Consider the following 15,767-nt stretch of genomic DNA (forward strand, 5'->3'; position numbering starts at 1 on the left):
TTTGATCCTGTCTCGATCTCACAGATTCATTTGTGACTAATTGGACACAAGAAGCGGCATTAGAATTGCATAACTCTTGCATCAATAGTGAGGCTCCAATGTGCTACTATGAATGTAGTGCATTTTGTAACAATGCAAGATGCCGGTGACATAGTACAAAGAGTGCAAGTTGTAGAAGATGCTCAATGGATGAACTTGTTCAAATTCAAGTTGTCTCTATAGGGTCCGAGAGAAGAGATAATGTAACATGGTCCATATATAGGGAGTTCATCTACATCTCAATTGCACACAAGATGACCACAATGAAGATTATTGTGATAATGAAGACCTTGATTGATGTGGAAAATTTTCTATTTACTGATCTTTGAATCGTTTGTAATACAAATACCAAAATCTATAGAATCTGTTTAATGTCTGTTGTCTCTCTATAATCAATGTGTCTTCTCTAGTTTTTCTTTGTGAACCTGCAATATTCATCTGATGAATCATTTGGACTTTGTATGAACATGTGATTTGCAATCGAGCCAGAGGAAGGGGGTATATGAAATGCATTGCTTAAACCCTCCCCCCACCTTGAAAAGGGACTCGGAGTAGCCACATCTGACTTGAGGTGGTGAAAAGGTTTGACTCTGCACACTTAGCCAGTTTGGCAAATCATGAGCCCAAACACAAGCGAGGAATGTAGCATCACAAGGCATCTAGAAGCTCACCTGTCCATTGTCTCCTTTGGATGGGCATTGAAGTAGAGTGAATAGCAAAGACAGATGACATGCCAATGCAAATGGCATCAAAAGGCATTTAGAAGCTGATCTAACAGTATTATCTCACATCAAAACTACTGGGCAATGGGAAGCCAATATCATCCAAAGATAGGCAAATCATGTGGCACGGCATGCAGCAGCAACAGCATCAGAATGCATGAATGGTGACTTTGGCATGGGAAAGGGAAACATGTGCAAGAAGACTTTGACATAAGTAAAACAAAACCTTTAGTATCTGCATCAACCATTGGCATTGAAATGGAGAGCTCGGTCAATCTTAGTTTGATTCTTTCCTGAGTGCACATTTTATCAAGTAATTTTGTAGCACCTTAGTCTAATTGGTTTTTCGATACATGTTGTAATTGATTTTTTAAAAGTAGTTTTGCTATATGAAAGTGTCATACAGTTTTCACACAGACAAAGAAGAGTTTGGACCTGCATTATCGGCCTAATTGGTAGCTTATGCAGACCTGTGATATGGCTCTCCATGTTCCCCATCAGGGTGAAGAGTTTGGACCTGCATTATCGGCCTAATTGGTAGCTTATGCAGACCTGTGATATGGCTCTCCATGTTCCCCATCAGGGTGATTTGTAGGATTGGACACTCAAAAAGTTGCCATGGCTTTTTCAACAGGTCATCTTTCCATATTTAACAAGTAGGATTCACATATTTCACAACCTGGTTTTCAGAGATCCAAACAAGGTTTGACATGTGACATTGGTTTTCACACCATAATAGATTGGTCCTGTGTTTCACACAAGAATAGATTGGTCTTGTGTGAACTGATAGCTGGAGACCAACAGAACATATTGGTTTTCAGTTTCAAGAAAGATGTGCTTAAGAGTTCCAGAGCATTTGAAATAGGTCCCAACTGTTGGGCCCCAAACATCTGTAAAGATGCTACTTCTACCTTCAGAGTTAGTTGCAGTGAGAGATTTAAAACATTGTTTTCCCAATCCTGCATTGCCATCTCCATCTACCAGTGGTGCTTATTTATAGGATGTTCTCCATCTCTCAATGGTCCCATAAGGGTGAATCCTTGGAACATCGAAGTGGTTTTTGAGGCCATGAATCAGGTCATCTCTTTCAAACATCAAGATGTCTTCTTCTAGTGATAAAATGGCGGGTTGGTCTTGGTCTGATGGCTCTGTTTCAGTGATCATCACTGGATTTATATGGAGACTTTTCATTGAGTCTGGACATCCTTGCATACTCTGGGTCTATAGTCATGCCCATGTGCATAGGTCAGTTAAGCCTCTCCAGCATGTGATAAACCCCCAGCTGAAGTATAGTCATGGCCATGGTCACAGCACCCCCTTCTCCCCTGCCATTGATCACAATTGCAAAGGAATCTTTATCCAGAAGAATGGCACTCAGGAATTCAATCCAGGCCACCATATCTACCCTGAAAAACTCAGAAAAGGGGTCATGGATGAAGCATGCAAGTACGAAGCTGGTAGAGTTCTGGATGAGGCACAAGCACAGAACCACGCTGAAACTGTAAACATCAGACTTTTTCATTGAGTTTGGATGCCCTTGCATAGTTTGGGTCTATGGTCATGGCCATGCCTATAGATCAGTTAAGCCTCTCCAGCATGTGATAAACCCCCAGTTGAAGTATAGTCATAGCCATGGTCACACCACCCCCTTCTCCCTTGCCATTGAATCACAATTGCAAAGGAATCTGTATCCAGAAGCAGTGATGGTGCAAAGTGAATCTTGGAACCAGATAGAGTCCATAAATTTCTGTTCTATAACGTAAGGGTAAAGAGTTGCATTGTCTGTACTTTGATGCAGATTACATGGTGGTTCCTATAACTACCACTAGGCACTTGCCGCAAGGCAAAGCACGGCACCACACCGGTGCATGACACTGGTTGATCATTATGGTATATCCAAGTGATAAGAAAGATGAATGTACTCAAAGCAGTCAAGTATTTAATGAAGGTTGACATCAATTTGGTGAAGTATAGCATCTAAAGCATCTCCAGGACACAGTACATGGATGATGAAGCATCTAAAGCATCTTCAGAACAGACACTGTGGATGAAGCACACAAGTGCAAAGGTGGTAGAGTCATGGATGAAGCACAAACACAGAGCTGGTAATCCTAATCCTTCTCTGATTCAGCTAATAATTTGGAACTGATCCAGGGCACCATATCTCCCCTGACTCTGAGAAAATTCAGAAAAGAGTTCATTGATGAAGCACACAAGTATAAAGCTGGTGGAGTCCTGGATGAAGCACAAGCACAGAACCACACCAAAACTGTAACACACACCAAAACTGTAACACAAGTATAAAGCTGGTGGAGTCCTGGATGAAGCACAAGCACAGAACCACACCAAAACTGTGACATCAGACTTTTCATTGAGTATGGATGTCCTTGCATACTCTGGGTCTATAGTCATGGGTAGGCTACCCCCCAGCTGAAGTATAGTTATCGCCATGGTCACACCACCCCCTTCTCCCTTGCCATTGAATCACAATTGCAAAGGAATCTGTATCCAGAAGCAGTGATGGGGTGAAGCATCTAAAGCATCTCCAGGACACAGAGTACATAGATGACATCTAAAGCATCTTCAGAACAGACACTGTGGATGAAGCACACAAGTGCAAAGGTGGTAGAGTCATGGATGAAGCACAAGGACAGATCTGGTAAGCCTAATCATTCTATGATTCAGCTCATTATTTGGCACTTAGGAATTCAATCTAGGCCACCATATCTTCCCTGACTGAGGGCAAACTTAGAAAAGAGTTCATGGATTTTGCCCTGATGTGAATCCAGCCTAATGCTGTGTTTTCTGGATGTTGTTCCTTCCCCTTCGTGCATGTTTACTACTTGCCATCATTTGTGTGTTCACAAATCCTGCTTTTCAGTCAGTGCTGTTTTGCACCCAGATCAGTGCCTCACTGTGGCATTTTGACTGCACCAAGTCTGCTTTCCAATTCACCATCTCTTTGCCTAGTCCAGTAACACAACTCCACAATTTGACTGCTCCCAGTCCACTTAGGCTTGCTGCCATCATTCCTCAGCTGCCAAGTTTCAGCTTGCTACAGCTTCACTAGTGCCACAACTTTGCTGCCAAACTGCGCCTGCCAAATTCTGTGCAGGTTTCCTCGGAAGATGGACATTCATTTTGCTACCCCTGCTTGCGATTTGCAGGTGTGGATGCCAGTCTGAAGTGTGTGAATGCAAAGATGAGCTTCTCTCCTACTCGGAGTCCCTGTCCAGGCCCAGTTGTGGTTGGTGCTGTCTGTAGTTCAAGTTTTAGCTTTTGGACTGTTTGCTGCTCACTCCAGGCTGCTTAAAAGTATACAAGTTGTCCAACAATTGAAACTAAGCAAACCAAGTTTCAGTTTGCTTGTCATTTTGTATTGGAAGCGTATCATCAAGGTTAATGGAGAGGCCTATATTTCCACTTATCAAATTGAAAGAATGTAGCATCCATTGAGTAAGAAATACATGGTGATGATGTATACATAAGTTGATCAAACTATTAAGTGCCAGCATGTGAGGTGCAAACTCTAAAACCAAACGATTGTGAAGAGAAGTGCAGCACCAATGCTATCTACCAATTGAATTTGACAATGTGAGAGCTGAAGCGGCTTTACAAAATTTACTTTGGATCTCATTCACTGTCATTTGCTTGTGTCTTGAAAGAAGGTAATCATCCTGTAGTTAGTGGAATTTAACTAGGGAAAGTACACTTAAAAACAGCCACGGAGACCTTTGAACATTTACAAAGAGCATCCCCTTTGCTGGTCGATTCTTTCAGGGGCGGCTTCAAAAAGTGGAAATTCCCAGGGAAGAAAAGAATCTGTCACAGTATTTGGTTGTTGCAATTGATCTTCAGAGACACTAACTTGATCAATGGACTTTATCAAATGTGGCATCTGCATGCACACCTCCACCAACACTTCAGATAGCTCACAATTCCAGAATCCAAACACTCTGACATTCCCCTTTCTCTCCGCTCCAAGACTGCTAAAAACTCCTCAGTGCTAAGGTTCCCATCTTTATTGATATCGAAAATATAGAATATAATATCTACCACTTTATCTGTAAGGGAAACATTGCAAACCTGCACAGACATACAAGTATCATCATCATCCTCTCTCTCTCTCTCTCTCTCTCATAGGCCATCCTGGCCTTCCTGGCCTTCTAGAGACGTTAATAGATCTTTCTTTCTTCTTTTCTTTTTTGTTAAGATAATTGAATTAAGTAGTAAATATTTTACATCAGACCATCAGGTCGGCTTAGAACAAATGGAAAAAAACAGTCATGAAGGAAAGTCTACACAGACTCTTAACACAGAACTCTCTCTCTCTCTCTCTCTCTCTCTCACACACACACACACACACACACACACACACACAAAAAGAAGATTAGGTCATCTAGTCAACATGCAAAAGTCATGTGCACAGCTATAGAAATCACCAAGAAAGCCTCACAGCTACTAGATGAAGTATGGACTTGTTGAAGCCCCATCCTGAATGCTGAAAGCATCATGTGCAAAAAGTGATAGAAGCCATGCAAATGACCCCCTGCCCATGGTTTATTTTAACAAAAAATATTTTTGCAGGGGTGCCATATTAACCCCTCCTTAAAGGTAAAATGGTATTGGGTGGGGAGTCCATATAACCTGTCCCTCCTTAATGGTCATTTTATAAGGAAGAGAGGTGGACTCACCTCCCAACCTCTGCTAAATAGGGCACGGGTGGGGGACGGTAGTCTAAGCACATGCAGATTACGGTAGTTGACCTCCTCCTTTAAGCACAAACACAAGTGTAAATAAATGACCAACAATACAAGAGTCACAATTGAACTATATGACTCAGAAGTAAACTAAAGAAACATGCCAGGAAATCATATCTTCCCTAGCGACATCACTCTTGCCTAACAGTTTCTTCCAGTCCTCGACTCTATTTGGAGGAAGCTCACCTATTGGAGTATAGCTTGCCTATCCCTAGCGGGCCGAGCCCTAGTAGTTAACCAAGGCCTCCTAGCGATGGCTTGGTACATCGCCTTGTGTTGGTGCTTCTCCTCGTCCTGTGTAGTTCAGCTTTGCCGCCTAGTGCGAAACTTTCTCTGGGCCGGGTCAGACAGTTCCAGGGACTCCCAGGCCAAGGTGGCGGGGGTAACCATCATCTGGCATCGGTTAGAGGGAGGGCTTGGGATCATAGATCCAGAGTATCAGAGTTTGGCCCTTTTGGGCAAGCTGGTAGTCTATGGTCTCACACCAAGAGGGCAGACATGGAAGGTCCTATTACAGGAGGGTCTCCAGGAGTGTAGACCGAGGCTTGGCGGTGATTGGAGGTTGTCCTTGAGATGGATTTTCACAATGGCCCAGATCATGCCCCCCAGATCCTCCTTCCTACGCAGCTTACTTCGTGTGTGGCAGGGCCTCCATTAGGCCCTAATTCAGAGCCCCCTAGTCTGCTAGGAGGAGATAGACTGCTAGCCGGTGATTTGGAACCCCCAGGTCAGAGATCGGGATGGGATACAGATTGGCGAGTGCCCCCTCATCCTGTGGGTTGGTTGGGAGGCCGGCCTAGTTCGTACCATTAGGACATGGCGGGAGGTGTACAGGATGGTGAATCAAGAGGTGTTGCAACGGGCATCACGTTGCCAGAGAGGAGTTGAATTGAGGAGAAGGGAGATTGATGCAGTAATATCTCAGGAGTGGCTTGACCCCCGAATATGAGAGCCGATAGAGCCCAATGATGTATGGGCCGCTAGGTTTTCACCAACAGGCATCCCCCTACAGGTGGCAGGTAGAGTGGGCGGCACCCCACATGGGACTTTCTTCACCATGTAGGAGGGGAGGTGTCCGATCCTTGATAGAGAGCAACAGAAGGGGTTATTTGTCCTTCCGTGGAGGAGCCACTTGATGAGCTGGAGTGGACTTAGGAGAGTGGCTATGGCCGGCCATTGCGGTTGCCAAGAAGCCACCGAGGTTCCTGGAGTACATAGCTAGGATTGGCAAACACGTACTAATGCAGGAGGACATGGACTGTGCGCCTTCGTGTAGTAGGTACTGGGTGGAGCACAACATCATGGATGCTTTCCGGAAGACTTTCTCGCGCCGCCTATGGGACAGTTGGAGGCCGAGGAGGGTTTCGTATTTCTTATGGCTGTTGGCACATGGAGGCTTGGCGGTAGGGAGATGGTTAGCTCAGATGCAAAACGCTACACACAACAGTTTCTGGAAACTCCAAAGCACTGCCTTTGGTTGTGTGAGGTAGCGCAGCTCGTGTGGAGAGAAGCATGCTGCATTCTCCGCTGTATAGCACCCAACTTAGGATGCATCTCATGGGGTGCTTTCTGTTGGCATGCAGTTAGCCAGGGCCGTCACCTTTTGTATGAGACCAAGATGTAGGACACAATCTTCATCATTGAGGCTGGGTCTTGCGCAGTGGTTGGCTTGGAGGCTCTACCCATCTTTCAGGTATTAGAGCCCACAACAGACCACTCTGAGGTATGGGAGATCGTAGGGAGTCTTACTGGATGGCACATCTAGAAGGCACGGTGTCAGGAGGCTTTTGGTGGGGAGAGACTTTCAGTACATGCGACTTTGGCAGAGCTCTGGATCTCCATCATCCACTCCCTCTACGGCCAATGGGACCATGTGTAAGGTGAGTCTCAAGCTCGTCAGGAGCTCCGTTTTCATTTCATGCGCACTTGGGGCGGCTAGGACCTGTTCTTCATGATGCAAGTAGGCAACCGCAAATGGTGACACAACCCCCCCCCTTCTAGCTCCCATCCCACCCAGACCACCTTGAGAGGCTTGTACACATGATTTATTTATGACCTTGCACCAGCTCCAGCTAGTCTCTCGAGCATGAGCATTTCGTTGTAATTAGTCTCTTTGAGTAATATAATCAGCCACATTTTACTTGCAAAAAAAAGCATATCTTCCCTGGGAAGGATGCTTGCAAGTTGAACGATGCTAAAGTGCGAATAAAGATGGTCTCCAAATGGGCAATGTGATTGTGCACTCCGGAAGCAGCACAAAAATGAAAGAAAAGACAGGTGTTTTGAGCGCATGAGTCGAACTTAGAACATGCCACTAGTAGGCTCAGGTTGTAGTGCAACCATGTGAGATGCCAATATCAATAATTAAAACCATAGCAATATCTGCCCAGGGATGATATTACACACATAAGATTAGACTTTTGAGTCTTAAGAAACATAAATAAATTATGTACTAGCGATTTTCCCAATAGCTTAGCCCCACTAGGAAGAGCCAAACGAATGATTTCACCATCAGTCACTTGCTTATGTTCCATTGCAGAATACATCCCAATTACCAGCAAAGATACTCCTCCGCATCCTATATTGTTTATTACCAAACGAATTGCCCTTAACATTCCATAGTGCTAGCTTCATAAAATGCAGGTGATCTGAACTATAGCTGCAGCGCTTTCCCTTTTGCAGCTGCAGATTTGCCTGCCTAGAACCTCTCTATCTCATTTCGAATGGAATCCACAAGATCAGCCCTCTACAAAGTAGCAATTGTTACCCGAGAAAGATACTATAGCTGCTGATTACGAAGAGCATCGCTTGAAGCAACCAATCTTCCTTAAGCATCTTATCACAAAGCAGAATTTGAAGTACTTTTATTGGCCACTCCCACCTACGGTGTCAGAGATGATTGAGTCTTAGAATAAAATCATTTGTGTCATCACTGAAAAGTGTGAGTAACATTGGTTGGAGAAGGATGCAATGAAGCCAAATGGGTTTCTTGATGTGCATGGAACTTCACTACAAACACCTGAGGAACTTCCTTTGGAGCTTGTTCTTGAGAGGTAAGATGGGGCTCACCCTCCTACCTAGTGCCATGCAAATCTATTTGCCCAATTTTCCTAAGAGGCCCAAGAGGAGACACATACTATTGCTAGGATAAAACCTGAGGCTCATGCACTTGCATAGGCACATCTACCTCAAAACCCAGTCGATGCTATAGTGCCTCAAGAGTCAAGATCATGGTTGCATTTTGAGATATGAGATGAAGTGATCCAACTGGCCACACCTAAAACAATGCCCAACAAGTGTTCTCCATTTCAACCCATAAACCAAGGCTTGCAAACCAGTAGCTTCAAGATGTATCTTGGTGAGACAAGGTTTGCATGTATCCCATAGCAAGCAAGCTCTATTTCTATTTTGAGATGCCAAGCAAGCCTCCACTAAAACCCGTCCCTCCACCACAAAGCGCAAGAGTAGAGGAAGAAACTGCCAAAGATGTGAAGGAAAGTTCACTTCCACCCAAATGGAACAAGCCTACCTAATAACATATTGGCATTCCTCCACGGGCCGTTGTAGTGGGAGCTCACGCTCATCCGTCAACAACCACGGACCGCTTATTACTTCAAGCGTTTAAGTGAGCACAAATAGCTATTTCTCACCTAGTCGACACACTTTCGATCCTACGGGGGTGTAGTGAGCTTACATTGATGCCCGAATGAGTAGCCTCCTCCCTTAAGCAACTCGGTAGCTCCACGATTCGAGATGCGAGCTCAAGCAACCTTAGCCTCTTCCTCCAAGCTCCATCCTCCATAGCCGTGTGTGAGACAAGAGAAGAGAAAAGAAAAAGAAGAGAGGAGATGATGGAGAGCTTCTTCTCCAAGATCCCTCACCCTCACACACTCATTTCCTCACACTCACACTCCCTCTCTCAAGCACACATAAGAAAGCAAGAGGGAGAGAAGAAAAGAAGAAGAGACCACTTTAGTCACACACCAAAGAATGAGCTTCTCATTCACTTTTTGAGTTTATATACAAGCCCTAAAACCCTTGGGCACCCATCCCCTTTTTTACATGACCAGGCATCTTGCCAAGGTCTTCTTTCCCTACTCCCTTCTAGTTGCCTTATCTCTTTACCTTTACCTGTTTAGACTTTACAAATTGCACAGGAGAGAGTCTAGCACACTTTTATAAAATGAATTACATTGCGCCCTATGCTTTCCTTGCTAGGATGTTCGGAATACCTTGCTAGAATATTCGGTGCTTTCTCACATTTTATTTGAGCACCTTGCTAGAATATTTGGTGCTCTTCCACATTTTTTCTGAGCTTGCCTTCTCCTCCACTTTCTTCCTTAGTTTGCGTGGTTTGTAACATGTCTATAATATTACCCCCCTCCTAGACGAGTGCTAGTCCCATGGCACTTGCAGGTCTGAGCTGATGAGGGTTGATGTGAAGGGTGGTTGTGTGAGTCGATGATGAGGCCTTGTGGAGATTGGTCCTCGAGATTAAAACGGTGGAGGCCGAGAGTGGATTGAGTGGATGATTCAGCCTTTGAAGTTGGTGGTTTGCATTATTTGTATTTACCTCAAAAAATAAAAAGGTGCACTGCCTATTGTGCTTGTGCTAGTGGAACTGGGAGTTGGGTCGAGCCTGGGTGTTGCCCCACACTTCAAGACCCAGCTCTTGTCTAAGGGGGTGCGGTGAGTGTGGCTTAGGGAGACAGGTCTAACCATAGGTGAGGGTGACCTCCCTAAGTATGTATTGCCTTTGATATACCATAAGCATGATGTTGGGAATCAAAATGGGCTAGGGGGTTAGGGGCGGAGCCGGCCGGATCGAAGCCATCAAACGCACCTAACTTGAGGACCCCTAGGTGCAGTGACTGTGGCCTACATGTAGTGAGATGATTCGATTGCTTTCTCCTGTGATTTTCTTCTCGTGATCTCTTATTCTTATTCTTATTCTTTTCTTTTCTTTTTCCTTTTTCTTTCTTTCTTAAAAAAAAAGACGAAAATCTAGTCTTCAGCATCAGAGTTATGAGAGGGAGGAGTTAGGGGCTTAAGAGATTTGTTAAGGAATCTCCAGCTTTGCATGTATCCTTTGAGGTTCATTCATGGCTGGAGAGTAGTAGTGGAAAGAAATAGATGATTACAACGAGTGAAGCGGTTATCATTCATATTTTCTAAGAGAACTAAGCAAAAAGAGGGGAGGGTAGCTCATATCATTAACTTGGTCATAGCGTAACTGTCTATACCATTTGGATTAAAAAAGAGTGGTGGTAGGCAATACTTTTGTGATGTAGGCTCTTGCTTTAATAGTATCTTAATTAATCTAAGATAATTACACGTAATTAGGAAGGCTGGGTCTGGGCATGAAGTGAATTCGTTAAGAAAGTGGGCTATGGAGTCGTATAGATCTTGCAGTGTGAAAGTGAGGGCAATACTTTTGTGATGTAGGCTCTTGCTTTAATAGTACCCTAATTAATCTAAGATAATTACACGTAATTAGGAAGGCTGGGTTTGGGCATGAAGTGAATTCGTTAAGGAAGTGGGCTATGGAGTTGTATAGATCTTGCAACGTGAAAGTGAGGGCTTCCTCAGGCTTGGTGGCGTTGACATTATACATTCTAGGGAAGTCATATTGACTGTGGATGTCTGGATTATAATCCACTCCTACCCTTCTTGAATATGGCATGAAAGTAGGGTTATTTCTTTGGAAGGATAGGGTGTTACAAAACGACATCCACGCGTTTGTGTTGCCTTTCCAAATGTGCCTTCTCCACTTTGGTTGACACTTATAGCCCTTCACTATTTTGGGCACTTCATAGACTTTGTTCTCCTAGTAGTCTGGAGCCTCTGTTCCCCATTGGGTAGGATTCATCTCTTTGTCACAGGTCCACCTATCTCCCAACCTCCTGGCGACATTGATCACCTCTTCCACCACCTTGGTTGATAATACCTTGCTCAATGTGGTGGGCAATCGGAAATCAAAGTCGAATAGTTCACGGTTATTCTCTCTTTGCTCCTAAAATATAAGTTTAACGTTATAGTTTACTGGGAAGCAGTCTTCTCTCGCGGGAAGGGCGTTGCTACTGGTATTACTGCCGGTTGAGCATTCAGCCTTCTTCGTGCTTGCTCTAGCATTTTCTTCCTCTTCTTTTTGAGTTTGGCTTTCCTAGTAGTAGGGGTGTCCACCTATTGTTGCTCTTCAGGTCGTGGGGAAGAAGGTTGCGGGAGTAGCTCTTCCTCTTGTTGTCCCATTTCAAAGTGTTCTGCCTCCTTCTCCTCCCTGTTTTCCTGTGGTGCTCCTTCCATGAATCCTAGGGCATCCATTTCTTGCATCGTGAAACCTGCCCTTAGCAAATAGTTCCTCTGGTCTTGTAGGCTTAGGCTGACTCTTGCTGCTTGTGGTGGTAGGAACTCCTTCATCTCTCTCCTGGGTCATTTCTTTGCCAACCAAAAACTGCACCTAGGCCATGATGTTGCTGGCATCGACTTTAGGTGTAGAGCCCTGGGTGGTTGCTGGGTTGGTCGGTACTAGATTGGTTGAAAGTGGGTGTAATAGGCCTTTACCCTTGCCCTCCGTAACTGGCAATGCTGCATTCTCTAGCACTTCGATGTTAGTATTGGGGCCTTCGTATCTAGGTGGGGTCATGGCAGCCATCTCTTCTTCTCTTGAGGGCTGCTCCATTGATAGACCGATGGCCAAGGCTATGTCTTCTTCATTCCTCAACTCCTTGGCTTCTTCCTTTGCTTTCCTCCTCTCCTTTTCAGCCCTCTTGGATTCCTCGTTTATTCTTTTTGCCTCCTCCTTTTCTTTTCTTTTTCTTCTGTCTTCAACACTTTTGGACTCTCTTTGGACTCTTTGCAGGTTTGTTCTCTCTTTCTTCTTGCTCTCTTGTTCGTCACTCTCCGTTTTCTCACTGGAGTGTTCCTGTTCTTGGTGGGGAGGGGACCTGTCTGGTGTCTCACCAACTCCCTTGTCTTCTTATGCTTGCCCCAAAGCCTCTCTTGATGATGGCCATCAATACCCCTCCAAACCCAATGGTTGAGGCCTTTGATGACGACTTCTTCCTTGCTTTGAAGGCCAACGATTCTCCACCCGTGGGTCTTCCACTTGTGGCAAGTGCTTTTACTAAAGTTTCTATTGTCTTCCACACGAAGCTGTTTAGGTTTACTTCGTCCAGGGATTTGGTTGCAATGCTCTCCAATATAGGCATATTGATCTCGCTCATCAATGCATTGTACCTATGACTAAAGAAAAACGCATGGACCATCTTTGCTTGCAACTGGACTTCTAGATTCGGGATGTCGGCGAGGTTGATGCAGTCGTTGGTGTGGACTAGAATCTTATCCATCCCCAGCATATCATATATGTCTCTTTTGGGCCATCTCTCGACCTTGTTGAGTAGACCCAACGCTCTCTGCACCAACTCGGGGCTCAGCTCCTGGCGGGTTTCATTTTCTTGATGCACTGTTACGGTGCCGTAGTTCCTGTTGAAAGTTTGGAGAAATTCTGTGCACTTCTCATAGTCCATGGCTTGGTTGACTTTCTCAAGATACTTCTGTAGTTTGCATTGCTTCACAATCTGTTTTACGACTTGTTCCTCCACGGCCACATCCTCCAAGTTCAGGACATGCCTTAACATGAACTGGTTGAAGGCTCTCGTCTCCATTGAGAGGCCATATTTAGCTTGTTCCTCTCCGAGAACGGAAGTTTGCTGCTCTTCTCTTGACCTACCATTATGGATCCCTGTTATAACACCACAACTCGCCATTGGTTTTCTTAAGATAACGAGTAGAGAGTGATTGGGCGCTTATAGAAAAATGAAAAACTTAAGTACAGAAAGAAAAATTTTCTTCACAATTCTCATAATCTAGTAAACAATTTGTCCAATCCAATGAAAGTCCATGAGAAATTTCTTTAAGTAAAATTAAAGTATGTTTTTCCACCTTACCCCTTTTTTCATCTTACCCCCTCCCCCTTTAGAAATGAGAGAAATCCTTTCTAAGATTAGAGGTTGAAGGGTTAAGACCATTAAGCACATGCTCACGGTGTTTCACTTTCACATGAGTCAAGTGTAGAAGTTTGGATTGTACTCCATATTAGCATAGTGGTCCATATTGATAGGTCGGATCCTTACATGAGTGTAGGTGAGGACATCCATTAGGAAATCACAAGACCCTATTTTGCTCGCAATGTGTAACTCCTTTGTCAAAATGCGATCTAGCTAAGGGTGAGTCACGATGTGCTCTTCAAGGGACGGTGGTCAATACCCTATAGAAGTTTGGGTCTACGTAAGTTGGGTCGTATTCCGAGGTCTTGATTTCATGTCTCTGCTCAGCTTTGGTCATGATTTGGTAGCCTTCTTGCTCCCATTTAAGTCGCGGTGCATACCATTGTCACAAGAAAGAGGAGTCATTGGCAGCCAACAGTTTTATCCTCGCAATTTCTTGGTTGGTGGCAAGGACCACGCCCTTGTCGTAAGACATGATGAGGCGTTGCTTGCATGCTTGTTTGCGGGAAATCTCAGTGGCAATTAGTTCCTCAGTTGCCTAGGGAGCCTTAATGAGTATAAATTCCGATTCTTCCCATGAGCAAGGCAGCGTGCATATCTCCGTTGCTAAAGGCTTGTCTAAAAGACCTACGTCTAATCGGTCATATCTTTTAGCAAGTGTGGTAAACATGGCATCCAAACGCCGAAGGCAACCAACCAAGTCATCCCCTGTATTTTCAGCTAAGTCTGCGGCCAATGTAAGAATTGATCATCGTTCGTAAGAGGGTTTTAGGCGTGCCAGAGATTGGGGTTTGATAGGACTTGACAGCTCAATAGCAGCTGACGTCTGTGGTTGCGGCTGCTCCTGAGTGTACAATTTGGCTTCTCGTGCACTAAGCGTGGTTTGAGATTCTGGCGTTGTGCTACCCAATGTTTGTGAGGCTTGAGTAGCACTAGTAGTGCTGGGTTGGGTTGGTTCGGAGCTAGCAATTGCGGTTTCGGTCGATAGACTCGTTGAGGTTCTGCAAGATTAACGGTATTGGGCTCTATGGGCTTTGCAGCTTGAGCTTTTTGTGGCTTTGGTGCCTGATTTGTCGTGCAACTTTGTGTGGTCAAGTTTGAGGGTGGCATTTGAATAGTGCCGCTAGCCCTCTTGGTTTTAGATACCTATATCCAGGCAGTGCACTTGTAATAGCCTTGCGCTTGCAATAAGGCTTTGGAGACCCATCTTGGGTTGACCATTCGTTGGTGTTTATAGTTTCTTCGTTGCCTCCTAGGTTTCGAGCATGAGTTCCTAGGCTTGTGAGGTCGTGGTTGCATGCTCCTAGGTGGCAGTCCTTGATGTTTAGGCACCCACTTGAACTGTGGTTCAGAGGCCTTAGCTTTGATCTCAGCGGTGTGCTGACGGTGTGGCGTGGGGAGTTGTGACAAGGCTCGACCCCCCTTATTAGACTTGGTGGTGGGTTTCTCTACCGGTGGCCTTGCGAGCTTTGATGGAGTTGTGCTACCCTTGCTTAAAGGCGTGACTATTCATAATTGCAGATAGTAAGGTGAATATGCTGTGACTCCTAGTCAACATTACAATGTGCTTGCTTTTTAAATGAGCATCCTAACAATGATTCCTACCGGTATATTTTGTGTTCGGCAACACATAAAAGATTATGGGTATGCTTTCGAACCCGATAAAGGCTGTGAACTTGCACTTTCCTAAAAGGGCATACGATCGGCTCCCAAATGGGCTAAGTTTAGTATTGGTGGGTTGTAGTTATGGGCAGCCAATTTGAGTCCAATGATCATGAGCTAAGATATTAAAATCAGCTCCCTCATCGATCAATTCATCAAGGGTATGTGTTTGTTGGGCAGTGACCGTTATGCGTAGGTAAGCAGGTGCTACTACCTCTTTCTCATCCTCATTAATTTTTGTTATTCTGGGAACTCGGACCTTCATAGGGGACTCTAGCATGGGAGGTTCATGCAATGGATGTGTGGGAGGATAATACTTCTTTATGGGGCTACCATTGAAGAATCCTATGCCCTCTCCATCTAGGGTCTCGAGCTCTACATTGCCGGTTCAATTGGTAGTACGGACTCGAAAACAACCTAATTCCCTAAACTTCATCTACTATTTATGGTCTTTTATTGAGTACAACAACACTAAGTCACCCTGCTCGAATTCTCGGTGCTTGATGTGCTTTTCAAACTAACTCTTACGGTGTGTCTTTTCGCAAAACAGTGCATGGGTGGCTAGAACTTGAGTTTCT

At 44.7% G+C, this 15,767-nt stretch overlaps 1 protein-coding gene across 5 annotated transcripts in view; it reads right to left on the reverse strand.

Annotated features, from left to right (window-relative positions):
• Positions 1–4,176: 4,176 nt before the first annotated feature.
• The window catches only part of LOC148022279 (calcium uptake protein, mitochondrial-like), a 187,068-nt gene continuing 175,477 nt past the window's right edge, over positions 4,177–15,767 (reverse strand). For 4 of the 5 annotated variants that reach the window (XM_087697903.1, XM_087697902.1, XM_087697900.1 and 1 more), the window contains one exon: positions 4,177–4,847. In XM_087697903.1, coding sequence (XP_087554029.1) covers positions 4,647–4,847 — 201 coding nt within the window. In that variant the 3' untranslated portion in view covers positions 4,177–4,646. The remainder of the gene's footprint in view (positions 4,848–15,767) is intronic. The other variant, XM_087697901.1, reaches the window with a different exon arrangement.

The sequence above is a fragment of the Lygodium microphyllum genome, chromosome 17, assembly GCF_053477565.2.
Source record: "Lygodium microphyllum isolate KBCC chromosome 17, Lygodium_microphyllum_v1.1.10, whole genome shotgun sequence".
Lineage (NCBI taxonomy): Eukaryota > Viridiplantae > Streptophyta > Polypodiopsida > Schizaeales > Lygodiaceae > Lygodium > Lygodium microphyllum.